Source organism: Battus philenor, unplaced genomic scaffold, assembly GCF_028537555.1.
Source record: "Battus philenor isolate CCGP_79_NKW_IND1 unplaced genomic scaffold, ilBatPhil1.0.hap1 SCAF_2, whole genome shotgun sequence".
Taxonomy (NCBI): domain Eukaryota; kingdom Metazoa; phylum Arthropoda; class Insecta; order Lepidoptera; family Papilionidae; genus Battus; species Battus philenor.
The window spans coordinates 11,606,574-11,621,051 of NW_027181682.1; the positions used below are offsets into that span (position 1 = coordinate 11,606,574).

Genomic DNA, 14,478 nt, shown 5'->3' on the forward strand with positions numbered 1-14,478 from the left:
GATATTCCCTACATTTTGCAAGCCTTATATACCGGCAAACAGGAAGGAGATCATGCAGCTTCGTGGTGTCAGTTAACAGAGCAGACGCCACAGTCGTTGGTTTCGGGCGGCGCCATTATCCTTGCTCGCTGACTAGAAGCGGCCGAGACACGTGCCATTGTCTGTCACTACGGACTGCAAACGATAGCTAAAGTATGTAGATGGGTGGGATGTCCTGAACAATGAACATATTTTTTGTTATAATTTCTCTCTATGATTAATGTAAATTTTCTTTTTGGCGCTTTCTTTTAAAATTAGGCGACAAGAATCCGAAATATACAAAATGCGGGTTTCTATTATGTAATAGCTAAATTAAAGAAATATTTTTTTTATTACTTAGTCACTTATTATGCAAAACTTTTTTATCAAAAACATCCCGAGACGTGAATGTAAAATAACGAAAAAAGCTTGGGCACAGATAAACATTCCGATAATATTTTCCTTTTATTATTTTATCTGCTAATAATTCATAATTTATCATCTATAATTTGAATTTATATCTGCATCTCTTGTTAATGATTATAATAGATGGAATTGTCACATTCAATGATAACTAAAATAGCACCTAAACGTGAAAACCAAATCTTTTGTTTTCAGTTCTTTGACCTTACACGAGCCTTCCCAACATCTTGCCGTCTACGAAATATAATTGTACGGTACTTATTAACAAATACTATATTTTATAACCTGTTATTTATGAATATGACTACGTATTTGCTTAATATTTGTCTACAACTTGTTTGAAAATATTTAAACGCTGTCACGCAATAGACGCTGTTCATATATATACGGTTAATATTTTAAGAAAATCAATGTATTTGATCGGTAGTGCTGTTTTTACAAATAATATGTATAAAATCTCTTTGGATGTACGTGCTATTTGTATCTAGTTGGCCAACATCAAAATAAGAAACAAATTTAGTAGTAGTTAAATTATGTTGGAGCTATTTTTCATTTGTTTTTCTTTCTGCCAATCTAACGAAGAAATTCGAAACTATTTCGAAAAATTTTACAGAAACACGAGCCGCAAAATATTATGATGTTTATGGACCTAACGCGCTATAGTAGTAGTAGGACAAAGTGGGTTTAAGCGTTTTCAATTCGGGAATATTTGATGTCAAAAATGCGTCTCGTATTTGTCGCCCGGTTACGAATAAAATCGACGTCATTTTTGTAGGTACGGTATAGCTTTCAAAAAAGCTAAATGTATAAATAACTCTGTATTGGGGTACGACGCGAGATAACTGGAAGAAGCCTAATACTTATTTGTGATTCTTTATTGAAACGTGATCACACCAAACCATTACGGAAGGGATTGATAATGATGATGAACAAAATTGATCACAAGAAAATGTGAAAAATGGCGTGGTCTAAGATCCGTCAGGATTTACAGACTGCGGCAAAACCCGGGTTAACTCTTAATAATATGAGGTTTTTTTATTGTTTATGGCTACCGTTATTGACTATTCCGTTATGCCTCTCATACATATGGTATGTATTTGGACACACAGAGACATTATTTTTCTTACTAAGTATTTCACTTAATAATTTCATTTTTATCCTCATCTTTTGCCATTTTTAATATCTTCCACACCTCTTTCTTTTATTCGTTATATCTATCGTTCTTTTTCATACTTTATTTCCTTTCTAACAACGCCTTCACCTCCAGAATACTACTTTTTACATTTTTATTTTTAGATTTATTTTTAATTAACATTTCCCCTATTTTATTATATTTTATTTTTTTATTACATTACATTTTGATTAGTTCAATGTTCCGTATTCTCACAATTTGTACGTCACACTACTCTTACCGGACTAGGACTTATTTCTTTTAATTACATCACTTACAACCTTTATACAGTACTCTAGGAAGATGTGGCGTCTTTCTTTGTCTTCTATCAGCATGGCAATGTTGCCCTCCTCTATTCTTCCCTGCAACCGAAACTAGCAATCAATTCGTCCCGCGCTAAATACGGGAGAGCCGGTGATCAGGTACGCCACGGTCTGGTCCACTGCAGGGTCATAGGTGCACGAGGAACTCTCCTTGAGTTTAAACCTACGAAAGTACTCAAGGAATACCCTGTACACCTGGACCAAAACCATTTCCAGCAGAAAAACATCCGCGTCACAGAAACCGACGTGCCTTCCACATACCTCATATTCCATTCGCCAAGTGTGTCCAGCCTAAGCTGTCGCTTGACGTATAACACAGGGCATCTCTCGTACTCTGGTTTCGGAGGTAATACACACAAGTGTACATTGGGATTGGAAGGGCATTGTTTAATATAAGCATTTACCGCAAGTCTTTACCATCGATACGAATCTCTGTTGCCTACAACTGAATAAAGCAATAAGTTGGGAGAAAACGCCCAGCATTAATTAATTGAAGGGGTGCGATCTTCCGAGATGATAGTGCTAAACCACACACATTTTTAGCAACTCAGCAAAAATTAAGAGAGTTTGTGTGAAAGATATTAATGCATCCGCCATATAGCTTCCTTAGGCATCTTAAGAATTCTTTACCCAGTGCCAGGTTGATATTAAAAAGGACTGGCCAAACTACTTTTTTTATCTGTAGTCCCAGAATTTCTGCAACAACGGCGTCATTCATTATCGACAGCAAAAAGTCATGGACAAAAATGACATCTAGATACTATAGTTAAATGTAAATAAACTTTTTGAAAATATCTCTCGAATTATCACATAAAATGCGTTTTAACTTTTTTGCCGGCCTATTATAACTTATGTATTAATTTAAAAAAAAAGAACATGTAATTTTACTGTACATCAGTTTTGCTATTTTCATAAATTCAGGCGTTGCTCTTTCACTAAATCAAACTAAAACTTTTTTTTATATAATGCTACAAAACCATATATTGCCAGATTCACTTTATTTCACTAATATTTTAATTATTAACAAGAGAGTAGCTAACAGGCTCAAGTTTGGACACTGTAGAAAATAAGTAAGATTTTCCATCGTAAATCAGCACTACAAAATAATCTGGATTTTAGTGATATAACTTTAATCTCAACATGGCTTATCTTTACCTTCTTTGCCAAACAACAAATGACCTCATTCTTTGTACGTGTACAAATATTGTCAAACCAAAACGTTGCTAAGCAACGACATGAATAATGTAAACAAAGTTATTGCTCAAATTTATAAACTCCCGAAAATTTTTATAGTTTAAATTATGGGGCTTTATCAATTGTACAGTCACAACGCTGAGATAAAGTATAAAAGTTATTTTTTTTCCAAAGCAACTCTTTTTACATCGATAACTACATTAATGAACGTTATTTTACCGTTTCTTGTTGCATATCGGAGTAGAGGTAAATGTTTTCGTTTCATTGTAACTTTTGCAGTATAGTTGCTACTAATATAACCCTCCCATTTATTATAAAAGTGAAAAATGTCGAAGAAATACTAAAAAAATTTTAGTTTAAAACTAATTTTGAGTTTTATTACGCATCAATTCCTGTTAAGCAGTCGTATTTGAATACAATTTCTTTTAGAGTTTATCGTTATTTATTTATAGTTTACACACAACATTAGTGAGCGAAATATAAAACTGCTTATGATTTAATGATATTAAATGTCATATGATTATAATCAAATGGAGACACAGATTTGTTTAATATAATTTGTACCATTCCAAATAATTACTTAAAATAAAATTGGTCGAAATTGTAATTTTTCTACTTTGCTCTGTTCATTTTTAGGGTTCTGGCTGAAATCTCACAGTTTTTATGAACGTCCTATTACGAGAGCGACTTTTGACTACTTAATTGTAGCAACAACTGTAGATCCAAGTCGTACTATCATTTGTGGTGATGCTACAGGGTTAAATATTGAATCAAATAATGAAAATTGTGCAGAAGCTCAAGTATAAATTCAATTACATCTGTTTAATCAAAGTCATCGATTAAAGAACATTTATACCTAAAACTCTTTAACTGTGTCCTTTTTATTGCAGATTCAAGAACATGACTATGATATTGATAGTAAAACTGATATGATACAGTTTCAATTTAAGCTTAATGTGTCTCCGGAAAATGTTATTTCTTCAGTCATCTTAATTTTAGCAATAGATTTTCAATTACAGGTAGTACAAAATCAATGCATTTGACTTTCCACAATCTCTGAACTAAATTTAAATGTTAACTTTTGTTTCAGACAATTTGTGAACTACATATGCAAAGTTTAGCAATTATAAGCAAAGAGTTTACAATCTCACCATCAGAATTCTATTATTATGGTGACCTCGAATTTTATCAAACATCACATCTACCTTGTTTAAGAAATGTTGTAGACACCAGATTTAACAACTCTTTATTTGAGTTAACTGATGAAAATGAAGATAATATTATAGATTTTATTATAAAAAACTATTACAAAAGATCAGGTAATAGATCAAAAATATGCCATTGATTTATTAATAAAAAAACCTTCAATTAACATATTTTTCTTTTCCAGTTACAACTCAAACAAAATTACTATTTTCTAAAAATCAGGGTGTAGCCAATGATGTGCTAAATTTGAACATTGTTTTAAGAGTACCAGAAATGCACATCAGATATGAACCAAGTATAATGCAAGAGTTGAAATGGGCTTGGCCACAATATTTATCCCTGGTTGCTATATTTTATTGGTTATTTAGTAAAGTTAAGAAATTTGTTTTTAACAAACGATTATTAATGGCATGGAAAATTGTGCCTTGGAAAAAGGAATAGATAAGAAGATTGATCACTCTAGAATGTAATAAACATGTCATGGTTGTCAAAACAAGTATGTACCTAAGCTGAATAATTTTAAGAAAATATAATTAAAATTTACTAACTCATAAATGTAGATTTTTAATAAAAAAAAAAACTTAAAATCCAATTAATTTAATCTACACCTACTATCTATTTACAATTTATAATTCTAACACAATAAAAATCTTCACTGCGTCAATGTGAGAGTGGGTAGTTGACTTCCAAAATTTGGCTTTGTGTGGTCTAGTTCAGCTCTGTTATCTTCAATTATAAATGTCTTTCCACTGAAGTCATCTAATTGTACCAGAAGATAGCGGCACACATAGTTTCCGTATTCATTCTGGAACATTAAAGAGAAATACTTTTTAAAATCTTTATCATACAGAAGACATTTCACTTAAAAAATATTCAATAACAAACAAACAATAATGTTATTAAGAAATTCTTAAAATAATTTTTCCTGAAATTCCTAAAATTCTTAAAATTAAAAGTAGATTTCCAATGCCTTTGAACTTGAGTTATACTATACCATAAGGAGAATGCACACATGCCTTCTAAAAACTAATGAAATCATTAGTTGGCATAAAACAAGTGTGATATAAAGACAGTTTTTTAATAGATGGGAAAAGTTGCTGCTCATAATGATAACATAATTCACAAGGGGACCATTTGAACTAATTGAAACGAAAATTACTTGCAATCTCAATGGCATGGGTAAAAAGAATTATAAGCAATGAAATTGAACCACCGATGTAAGTCACAAGTTTATTCATTCATAGCCACACAAAATTTGTATAAATTAAATATTGAGAAATACATAACATACACAGAAACTAAGCCAGTTTCGCCCTATTCATTTTGCTTCCTTCACTGATATTTACAATTAAAATGTTATTTAAGTCATAGACAGTAAAATGTACCAATTACCAAGTTTTTTATACAACCAATAAGTCTTATGTTATTTTTGCCACACCACCCACACATCTAGGTAACTTTGATGAACTAATATGGTCACTGGTCTAATCAGTTAGATCTATAATGAGTTTATCTATTACTACTGCCTTGCTCAACATAAAAGACAGTATGGTTTTTATTATGGTACAAATTAATACTGAGTGTTTGTTTATTTTATTGCAATGACAAAACTATCCTTGATTGTTTTTAAAGGTTTTGAGTGTACATTTAGCCATGAAGCAAAAAGCATTAAATTAAAATGAAATTACTAAGCAGTAGTCTTTATCATATTTTTATGACAGTGAGATATGGTCTAGGTCAACACACATATTTATTTTAATACCTAAAACATATTTGTTTCAACGAGTTTCAAATAAATGACCTTAGATAAATTAACATAGAGAATTGTTTTTAGGCTTAGTTTCACATAAAAAGATTTAGTTTTGCATCTTACTCACTTAAGCATGTAATATACTTGTTTTGTCATTTTGTGCTTTCCAAATGACACTTAAATTTTGTTCATATCTTGATACCATTCTTGATACCAATTTCTGATTGTCATGAGCAGTAATTTTTTTTAAGAGTACATACTATGGTCATAATTTCTAGATGAAGACAGTAATACCAATAAACAATAAAGAAGCCCGTATTTTTAATTTATCACAAGTAAGCTAAATGTCATCTCTACAATACTGACATAATAAAGGACCAAAAAAGACAAAAACCCACTCATGATTATATAAAAAAATTGTTACCTGTTTCATATCTAATTCAACAACAGCTTTATTCCTAATGCCCTTGATATAAAACCTCATTCTCATATGCTTGACACCATCTTTTTCATACACAGCATGACTAACATGTGTTCGCCTCCTTCTACTTGTTTCTTCTCCAAAACCTTTAATTGGAGCTCCAAGTGCATCCTCTATTCTCGGGTCCTAAAATTAATATTTTGTATGATTACAGTCAAGTGTAAACTAGATTATATAAATATATGATTATTTTTAAGCTTTACATACATTCTTACATTTTTCCAAAGCGACTGAATAGATGCTATTGGGGCTGTTACTTGAGAATAGTTCACGAAATACATAGTAGAAAATAACACCTGTAACTCCAATCCCAGCTAAAATTACCCCTGTGTATGAAACGGTTTTAGTGGTTTCTTTTATCTTTTCACCAAGAGGTCTAACGTCAGTCGAAACATCTGCTCTTTCTTCGCTTTTTGTTAAATCGTTTCTTTTTTCATTAGAATAACAACGGGCATATTGAGTTTGAGGGAATCTAACACCTACTGGGACAATTTCAAAACACTTGATGACTCGTAAAGTAGGAGAAATTTTAGAAATAATAGACATAATAAGGCAAGTAAATATACAAAGTTATAAAAACAAAAACTATCCCACAATAATTTCAATATTAGGTTTACAACTAAACTGTGCACTTCTATGTTGCCAGAATAACCGACGTCAAAACCAGCTGTTTATAAATTACTTACTTTTCACCAATATTACACTAACATTTTTTTATTCATTTCACTTTTATTTTCATTGTATTTGCACTTTTAATCTCACCTTTATGTCTTTTGTGTGGAGGTAATTTATTAAATGTAATTCATGAGGTATACTACTCGACATACGTCAAGATATTAAATACTGGGACAAGGAAAAATTAAATGTTTCTAATGAAATTCATTGTAGTACTTATAAGTTTTTCTTGAAGAGATCCGCTCATCGTTTGTTTCAAGATCATTTCACAACATCTACTACGCTACGAAATAAATTAAGGTGATACTTGATTATAAAACGATATAAATATATCTTTACTATAGAGCTCTACACTTATTTAAAATTGTTTTCATAATATATTGCAGTATTTAACTTAGTTAGTAATAAATAAATAAATAGATAAATTGATGGAAGTGGGAACACTGAACATTGACAATCGCATTCAGATTTTGGTTGTCATCTGCACTCTTTGGTTGTCGTAAATTGTTGGTTCATGTACATGTCACTATTTTGTGATTTATTTCTTTATTTAACCAAAAATATACATTTTTGTAAATATGATATTAATCAGAGACAATAATTTAAAGTTTACAATAAACAGAAAAGATTGAAATAAATTTATTATACATAGAAATAATAAGTATGGATTGGATAATATCAGATGAGTTAGGTTTAACTGTAGGCCATCTGGTGGGCTGGGGTGCAGCAGGTGCTATGATTATTGGTGGAGTAGCTCCATACATTCCGCAGTACAGACAAATCAAGAAAACCCAGGATGCAGAAGGCTTTTCTCTATATGTTTGCCTAACACTTCTTATAGCAAATACGTTGCGTATTCTATTTTGGTATGTAATATCTTTATCATTTATTTGCATTGATTAAATACTTATTTATCATGTTGTTAATACAAATTTTATGATTAACATTATTGTAATTTCATGCAGTGTTTTATGTAGTTAAATGCCATTTCAAAATACCACAGATTATTTTTTTCAAATTCAGTTACAACTACTCATGTATAATTAAATGAATTAATATTTGTTTAAAAATTATAATTTTTTATCAAAATTTAACTTTTTAGTAACATTTTAGAAATTATTTGGAGTCAACATTTTAAAGTTCTTTCGGACATTTCAGGTTTGGTAAACGCTATGAATTGCCTTTATTAATACAGAGTATTGTGATGAACATTACAATGTTTGTTATGATTCATCTCTGTGTTACAGTTCGTAAAAAGAATCAAATTATAAGAGCAAGGGAAAGAATATTCACAGGTTTGTATTTATTTCATAAAAATCATTTACAGTAGTTTTCCTATCATATTACTAGCTAAATAATTAATGCTGTCTAGCTGAACATTGTATAATTTATTTTTTTCTGTGTAGTGTTTCTATTGGAAATCTTTAACTTTTCTTATATTCTTTCTTACATTTATGTTATTTTATTTCATTAGCATTATATTACTTTGTTAGTAATTTTTAACACTGGTATAAGCAACCACAAACTTAGTGTACTAATTTCCCTTACAATTTTTTTATATTTTAACATTATTTTATGTTTTCTTTGGTGGTTGGTGTAATTGATGGTGGCATTAGGTGCAATATTCATGTTATATATACTATTATGTTGTGTAAATGGATCAGCTCAGCCAGATGAAACTGCCCGCTGGTTGGACCAACGTAGCAGCATAACGGGAAGGGAGAAGCCACACCGCTTCTATGGTGAGTGCCATGGGGGCCACCTTGGTGATATTGTGACATTATTTCGACTTTGAGGTTACCATATCTCACAGTTTGGTTTTGTTGCTGCAATCTGTTTTTTTGTGCTGCTTATCATCATGGGTTTTCAGTTTTGTTACCATTACCAGGCTTCTGAATGTATTTCTTTATATACAACATAGTACAAGTATACTATATTATTGTAATTACAAATATTTTTATGACAATTAAAATTGTATGAATATTTAAAAATTATTTGGGCAAAATAGATAAAAATGTAATGCTTTATATTGTTTCACATGGTATGCCTTCTAGTTTATATGATTCATTTGCAATTTTATAATTTAATATCCTCAGGCATTGTAAATGTTTTTGCATGATTTTTCCCAAAAAATTTTTTTTCAATAAAATTTGTGAATAAAATGGCATATGATGATACCTAATAAATTTTTGTCTACATACTTTACATAGCTGATGAAATTTTGTGCGAATTATTTATCATATTTCTAAGTATTACTAGAACAGTTCATTAACCTGTTATCACCACTTGACCATAACAATCAAGTAAAATAAATGTATAATGCTATTATCAAATCTTTGGAGCAATGGTTGGGGTCATGTGTGTACTTCTGTTATCTAATAATGTCATATCATTTATATAATACATAAGATTTCCGCCTCAGACTACACAAATTATTGAACAAAAATTTATTTTTTGGTAATTACTTTCATTTCACACATTTCCATATTCTATATATATACACAAAGATGTAATAAATACTTAACATATGTATATACCTGTTTATGTATATTTTTAAATGGTGAATTTATTATGTAAACATAAATTAAATATTTTCATTGGTCTTATAAAAATTGAGACAATAATCCTGTGGTTAATACTTAAATAAGTTAAGGGGTAAAATGACAAAATGACTTAAAACAGTTAAAACTGATGTATTGTAGTTTAACAACTTTCATCCATTTTAAATTTTAATAAATAAATGTTTTTGCAAAAGTCACCAAGAATAGATCCTCAGACTAGATCATAGTCGAAGTTGCCAAATTCTATAAAAAGTAAACCTAACTGTTGTATATTATGTTTTACAGATTTGGACAGAAAATACTTCTGGGCATGGACTGATTTCCAAAGCTATCTGGACTGTATGTTGGTGTTCTCTGTACTTGGAGCAGCTATCACATATCTTCTGATTGAATTTTCCCCATTTGTAGAACTTATTGGGTTCCTAGCTGTGTTCACGGAAGCAATGCTTGGTGCACCACAAATAGCCAAAAACCATCAGAACAAAAGTACAGAAGGAATGAGGTATGAATCTTTATTAATTATATTTACATAACATTGAATGTCTTGTCTGAATGGTTCTCGAGTGGCGACACTAAGCCAGTAGACGCGGCATGGTTAGACCCTCACTAGGTGGACCGAGGACATAGTAGAGGTTGCGAAATGTTGCTGAAAGTGGACAGCTTAAGAACGGGCATTGTGATGACCTTTGGAGGAGTCCTGTGCCCCTTGCAGTAATCATCTATCATCTGATGTGAGGATGATGATATGACATTGTTCTGTTATGTAGAATAACTGTATAGTGTATTTTTATTAAAATGGCAAATTTATGTATTCCTTTATTAGTGCAATCTTCTAAAAATTTTTCCGCAGTCTACTTAAAAACCGCAAAATTGTAGTAAAATTTATGCTAAATTTATACCAAAGTAAAAACTATTATTTTGATAACTCTTAGTTAAGTCTGATACATTAACCAGGTTGATAAGTTAATTGTATAGTTTATTACTTAATTATATATTGTTGCCTAGAGTTTAAGAAACAATTACTCATTGATTAGTTGATGTGATTAATTTTGTGTATACTAAATAACTGGCTTGAATAGTTTAAAAAATTCAAATTGAAGCTGTATAAGCTACCATGTGATTTTGTGTTTAAATGTATAAGCACTTTATTGTTGCAAAAACAAATTGCCAGAAAGCCTCACACATTTTATATATTTGGTTTATTTTTCAGTGTTAGCATGGTAGTAATGTGGACTTGCGGTGATGTGTTCAAGACTGCATATTTCGTAGTCCGTGAAGCGCCGACGCAATTTTGGGTATGCGGCGGACTACAGGTCTCATTAGATATCATTATACTTATCCAAGTAAGTAAATTCTGTTAATAACTATAGATACCATGGGTATATAGGTTGGCGCAGCATAGAGGATGTCCACTAATAAAGTGGATAGAGAACCTTCTGAAGGTTGTTGGAAAGTAACTGGATTCCGGCCACTTCCTACTGTTGAAATCATGATGAAATATTAATATCATTTTACTCTTCTGTACACTCCACTATTAACATTATAAGATGAATGGATATAATTATGAAGTTTTACATAATATCTGATAATAGCAACTGATCAAGCCATGATTCTGCTATTCTTAGCATCTACATATTAGATTATTACTTAATTGGTTAATATTAGATTTAAACATGTATAATTTAAGCACTTTTTTTAAAAATTCTTATGCCATGACATATCCAGCTGCTTCCTTCCAATCCTGTTGGATATCTACATTAGGGGGGCAGCCTATGTCCAGCTATTAACATCCTAGGCCTGTAATGATGATGATACTACAAACTATTTAGGTATTTTTGATATGTCTATAAAAAAAAACTTACAATAGAGTTGCCTCTTTTAAAATGGAGCTTCTTTATTTTTTAACAGATTGTATGGTATAATAATTGTTGCAGGTGTGGTTGTACCGCCACAACACTGCCGCCGCGAGACGGTTGCGTAGGGGGGATTAGCAGTGGACCGAAACCGACTTATAGCAATACGCAACGCGCGCGCCATCTATGTCGCTACTTACGCGTCTCCGTTATTTATTATGATATTTAAATCAGCACGAAGCTCTGTATAGGCCGGGGTTCAAATACTGTCTTGCAATATCTTCATATAGAAAGTTATTTTATACTCCATAGCTATGTTACAATTAACAGTAGAAAAGTTCTTATACTCTTGTCATGGATTAAAATAATGTAATGGCGATGTCGTCAACATTTAAACAATCGTAGTATTGCTATTAAGTGGAAAGTTTTGACGTGAGCTGTGACAAAGAGTACGTAAGGAATGCGTGACTCATCGCGTGACGCTGTTTTAATATATCCGTGCGACCACGCGCGAAAGGTGCTACTGGCTGTGCGTTCAACAGTCAACGAGGCTAAATTTCTAGTGAATAAATAAATAATAACTTAGTATATAGAACATGAGTAGTTTAGAATAATTTTTCACTGACTGTATGTTTTGCTTCCTTTGTATATATTAAATAATAATTTTATATTTGTAAGAGATATACGATTTGTATTTGGGATTTGCATATCGCGAAAGATCGATTATAAACAAAACCATTCATTTTATAACTGATTTTCATTTAAATTCTCTGAATTTTATTTGAAAAATTTAATTAATTTTATAAAATAAATGATAATTTTTAAGTCTATAAAATGAATAGTTTTGTCCTAAATTCATCTATTTCGCACCTAAAGATAATCAACGATTCCAATTTTAAACTTTATATCTCTAGTTCAATGAAAATATTTGTGTTTATTTATTTATTAGGTAAATTATAAAAAGTGAGCAAAAAAGAGAAATATGAAAACTCTGTGATAGAAAACGAGCATTTAGATTTTTTACTTGGCCGCTATTTGAAATTTTGGTTTAGGGTAACAGCAAAGTATATTCTCTCCAAACCGCTTATGATATTTCAAACTTCTGCACGACAATTAGATTACAACACCGTTTCTCAGTATTCAATCGTTAAGCAGATTAAGTACATGAATTTTGTGATAAAATATGAAGTACAATATTTAACATTTAGTGATTGCGAGTTGTTGCTATACATTTTTACTATAACTAGACATTTCCTTGCTAATAGGCTCTATGATGTACTGTTTTAATTGTAGCTAGTCACGCTTTTGGCTATTATGATCTATTGCACTTGTTGAAATTTTATCAATTACAATATATATACTTGTATTTATAAACATCATATAAAAAATCATTATAATTTTAATACATTTTAATTTTCTGAAAAGTTATGTAAATAAAATAATGTTTGGTGAAAAATAATTACAAATGCTGTTCTACAAAAGCATTTTGTTCGTAAATGTATGCTTAGAAACAAACATTATTCGGCCAAAAGACCTCGGAATGGACCACATTATTAGGATTTTTGCAATGTAATTGTAGATTTATTATCTAATTACTGTTGGTATTTTTAATACTTTATTTTTAGTATTAATTGTGATAAAAATTTCTTCATCAAAAAAATTCTCCAAATATTTATCTATTTTTTTTTTCACCTATGTGTACAAATTAAAAATAAAATTTTAAAACAAATTATCATAAATATTTAGGCTTGAAAAAATTATGATTAAGCCTTTCTCAAAAAGGTTGTTACTAGTTGTCGCCCAATATTACTTGTACAATACAGTTGCTTGGATATTACGTGATTTAATTATTGGATAGGCCAAATATAAAAAATATGTAGGTAGATGAAAGATAAATCTAATCGTGCATAACGAAAATGGCCTACTTCAGGTATGTATTGTGCAAAATCTTTTATCAATATTTAATTTTAATTGTAACAATGTAGAATACGTTTAATTTTTTATGTAACCTATTTTAAGTGTGCTAATGTCAACGCATCTATAAAACATTTAAATACATTGTCAGTTAATTTTTAAAAACTTATTTGTTCTTTTAAAGCATAGATTGTCATTCTGACGTTATTGCGATTATTTGCCACTAATTTTTAAATATCACCGCTATTAAACTAGGTTGACATTATTTTTGTATGTTCGATGTTGCCACGTAATTTATGGATCACGTGACAACCTTTTGAAAGATGATTTGATTTCAATAATATACGTATTTATAATTTCTCTGACAATAATGAATTTTGTGAATTACGCTAGTTTTAAACATAATAATCATTAAAAATGTATAACCGTTTATACGTAACAACAATTGTTTTTATTACAATATCATTTTATTTTTGGAACTTGTATAATTTATCAGAGAATTCCAGTTTTATTTTTATATTTATTTATATTAATTTTTTAAGTTGTCCAATGTATAATCTTGTAGAATGATAGTTTATCTACCGATTAATGCAGTATTAGTGTGTGTAATTTTCCTTTAATTAAATCTATGGAGTCTGACAGAACAAATGTTGTTCCCTTTAACATGCTATAATTGTATATTATTTGTTTGGGTTTATTTTCGGTAGTTATTAACGTCACTGTATTATTCTGAATTTCTGAATGAAGGTCTGAATTTTAAACTTGGCATTTATGCTAACCAATAAAACATATCATATACAAACATATGACACTGTTGTTTATATATTAAATTAGAAGCATACGCTTCATTCATTGACGTCGTCAATTGAAATATTTCGTCTTGTTGATTTAGATATTTATGTTGTGACT

General features: G+C 30.2%; 3 protein-coding genes across 5 annotated transcripts; 2 read left to right on the forward strand and 1 right to left on the reverse strand.

The window, feature by feature from the left end:
* Positions 1–3,236: 3,236 nt before the first annotated feature.
* On the forward strand, positions 3,237–4,931 carry LOC137922279 (transmembrane protein 231-like). Its single transcript, XM_068765250.1, has 5 exons — positions 3,237–3,375; positions 3,766–3,929; positions 4,020–4,148; positions 4,220–4,448; positions 4,520–4,931. Exons 1-5 carry the CDS (start codon positions 3,237–3,239, stop codon positions 4,774–4,776), a joined length of 918 nt encoding a protein of 305 aa, XP_068621351.1. The 3' UTR covers positions 4,777–4,931.
* LOC137922280 (mitochondrial import inner membrane translocase subunit Tim21) lies at positions 4,900–7,267 on the reverse strand. The gene is made up of 3 exons (XM_068765251.1): positions 6,774–7,267; positions 6,510–6,692; positions 4,900–5,140 (listed from the first exon to the last, which is right to left on the reverse strand). The coding sequence occupies exons 1-3, from the start codon at positions 7,110–7,112 to the stop codon at positions 4,988–4,990; spliced, it is 675 nt and encodes a 224-aa protein (XP_068621352.1). The 5' UTR covers positions 7,113–7,267; the 3' UTR covers positions 4,900–4,987.
* A 476-nt stretch (positions 7,268–7,743) lies between these two features.
* Positions 7,744–12,250, forward strand: LOC137922212 (solute carrier family 66 member 2). Of its 3 annotated transcripts, none has more exons than XM_068765141.1 (6): positions 7,744–8,107; positions 8,400–8,536; positions 8,858–8,983; positions 10,088–10,304; positions 11,013–11,145; positions 11,737–12,250. In XM_068765141.1, exons 1-6 carry the CDS (start codon positions 7,905–7,907, stop codon positions 11,791–11,793), a joined length of 873 nt encoding a protein of 290 aa, XP_068621242.1. In that variant the 5' UTR covers positions 7,744–7,904; the 3' UTR covers positions 11,794–12,250. The 3 variants fall into 3 exon arrangements, with proteins under 3 accessions (XP_068621242.1, XP_068621243.1, XP_068621244.1); XM_068765142.1 differs by having other exon boundaries at positions 8,906–8,983; XM_068765143.1 differs by lacking the exon at positions 8,858–8,983.
* Positions 12,251–14,478: the final 2,228 nt, after the last annotated feature.

Bases quoted from the DNA above. Each gene is read 5' to 3' on its own strand.
- LOC137922279 (XM_068765250.1), top strand. From the start codon at position 3,237: ATGGGGCTTTATCAATTGTACAGTCACAACGCTGAGATAAAGTATAAA. The intron at 4,149-4,219 runs GTAGTACAAAAT...CTTTTGTTTCAG, and splicing joins CAATAGATTTTCAATTACAG to ACAATTTGTGAACTACATAT. The intron at 4,449-4,519 runs GTAATAGATCAA...TTTCTTTTCCAG, and splicing joins AAACTATTACAAAAGATCAG to TTACAACTCAAACAAAATTA.
- LOC137922280 (XM_068765251.1), bottom strand. From the start codon at position 7,112: ATGTCTATTATTTCTAAAATTTCTCCTACTTTACGAGTCATCAAGTGT. The intron at 6,693-6,773 runs GTATGTAAAGCT...TATTAATTTTAG, and splicing joins CTTTGGAAAAATGTAAGAAT to GACCCGAGAATAGAGGATGC. The intron at 5,141-6,509 runs GTAACAATTTTT...TTAATGTTCCAG, and splicing joins TTGAATTAGATATGAAACAG to AATGAATACGGAAACTATGT.
- LOC137922212 (XM_068765141.1), top strand. From the start codon at position 7,905: ATGGATTGGATAATATCAGATGAGTTAGGTTTAACTGTAGGCCATCTG. The intron at 10,305-11,012 runs GTATGAATCTTT...TTTATTTTTCAG, and splicing joins AAAAGTACAGAAGGAATGAG to TGTTAGCATGGTAGTAATGT. The intron at 11,146-11,736 runs GTAAGTAAATTC...TAATTGTTGCAG, and splicing joins ATATCATTATACTTATCCAA to GTGTGGTTGTACCGCCACAA.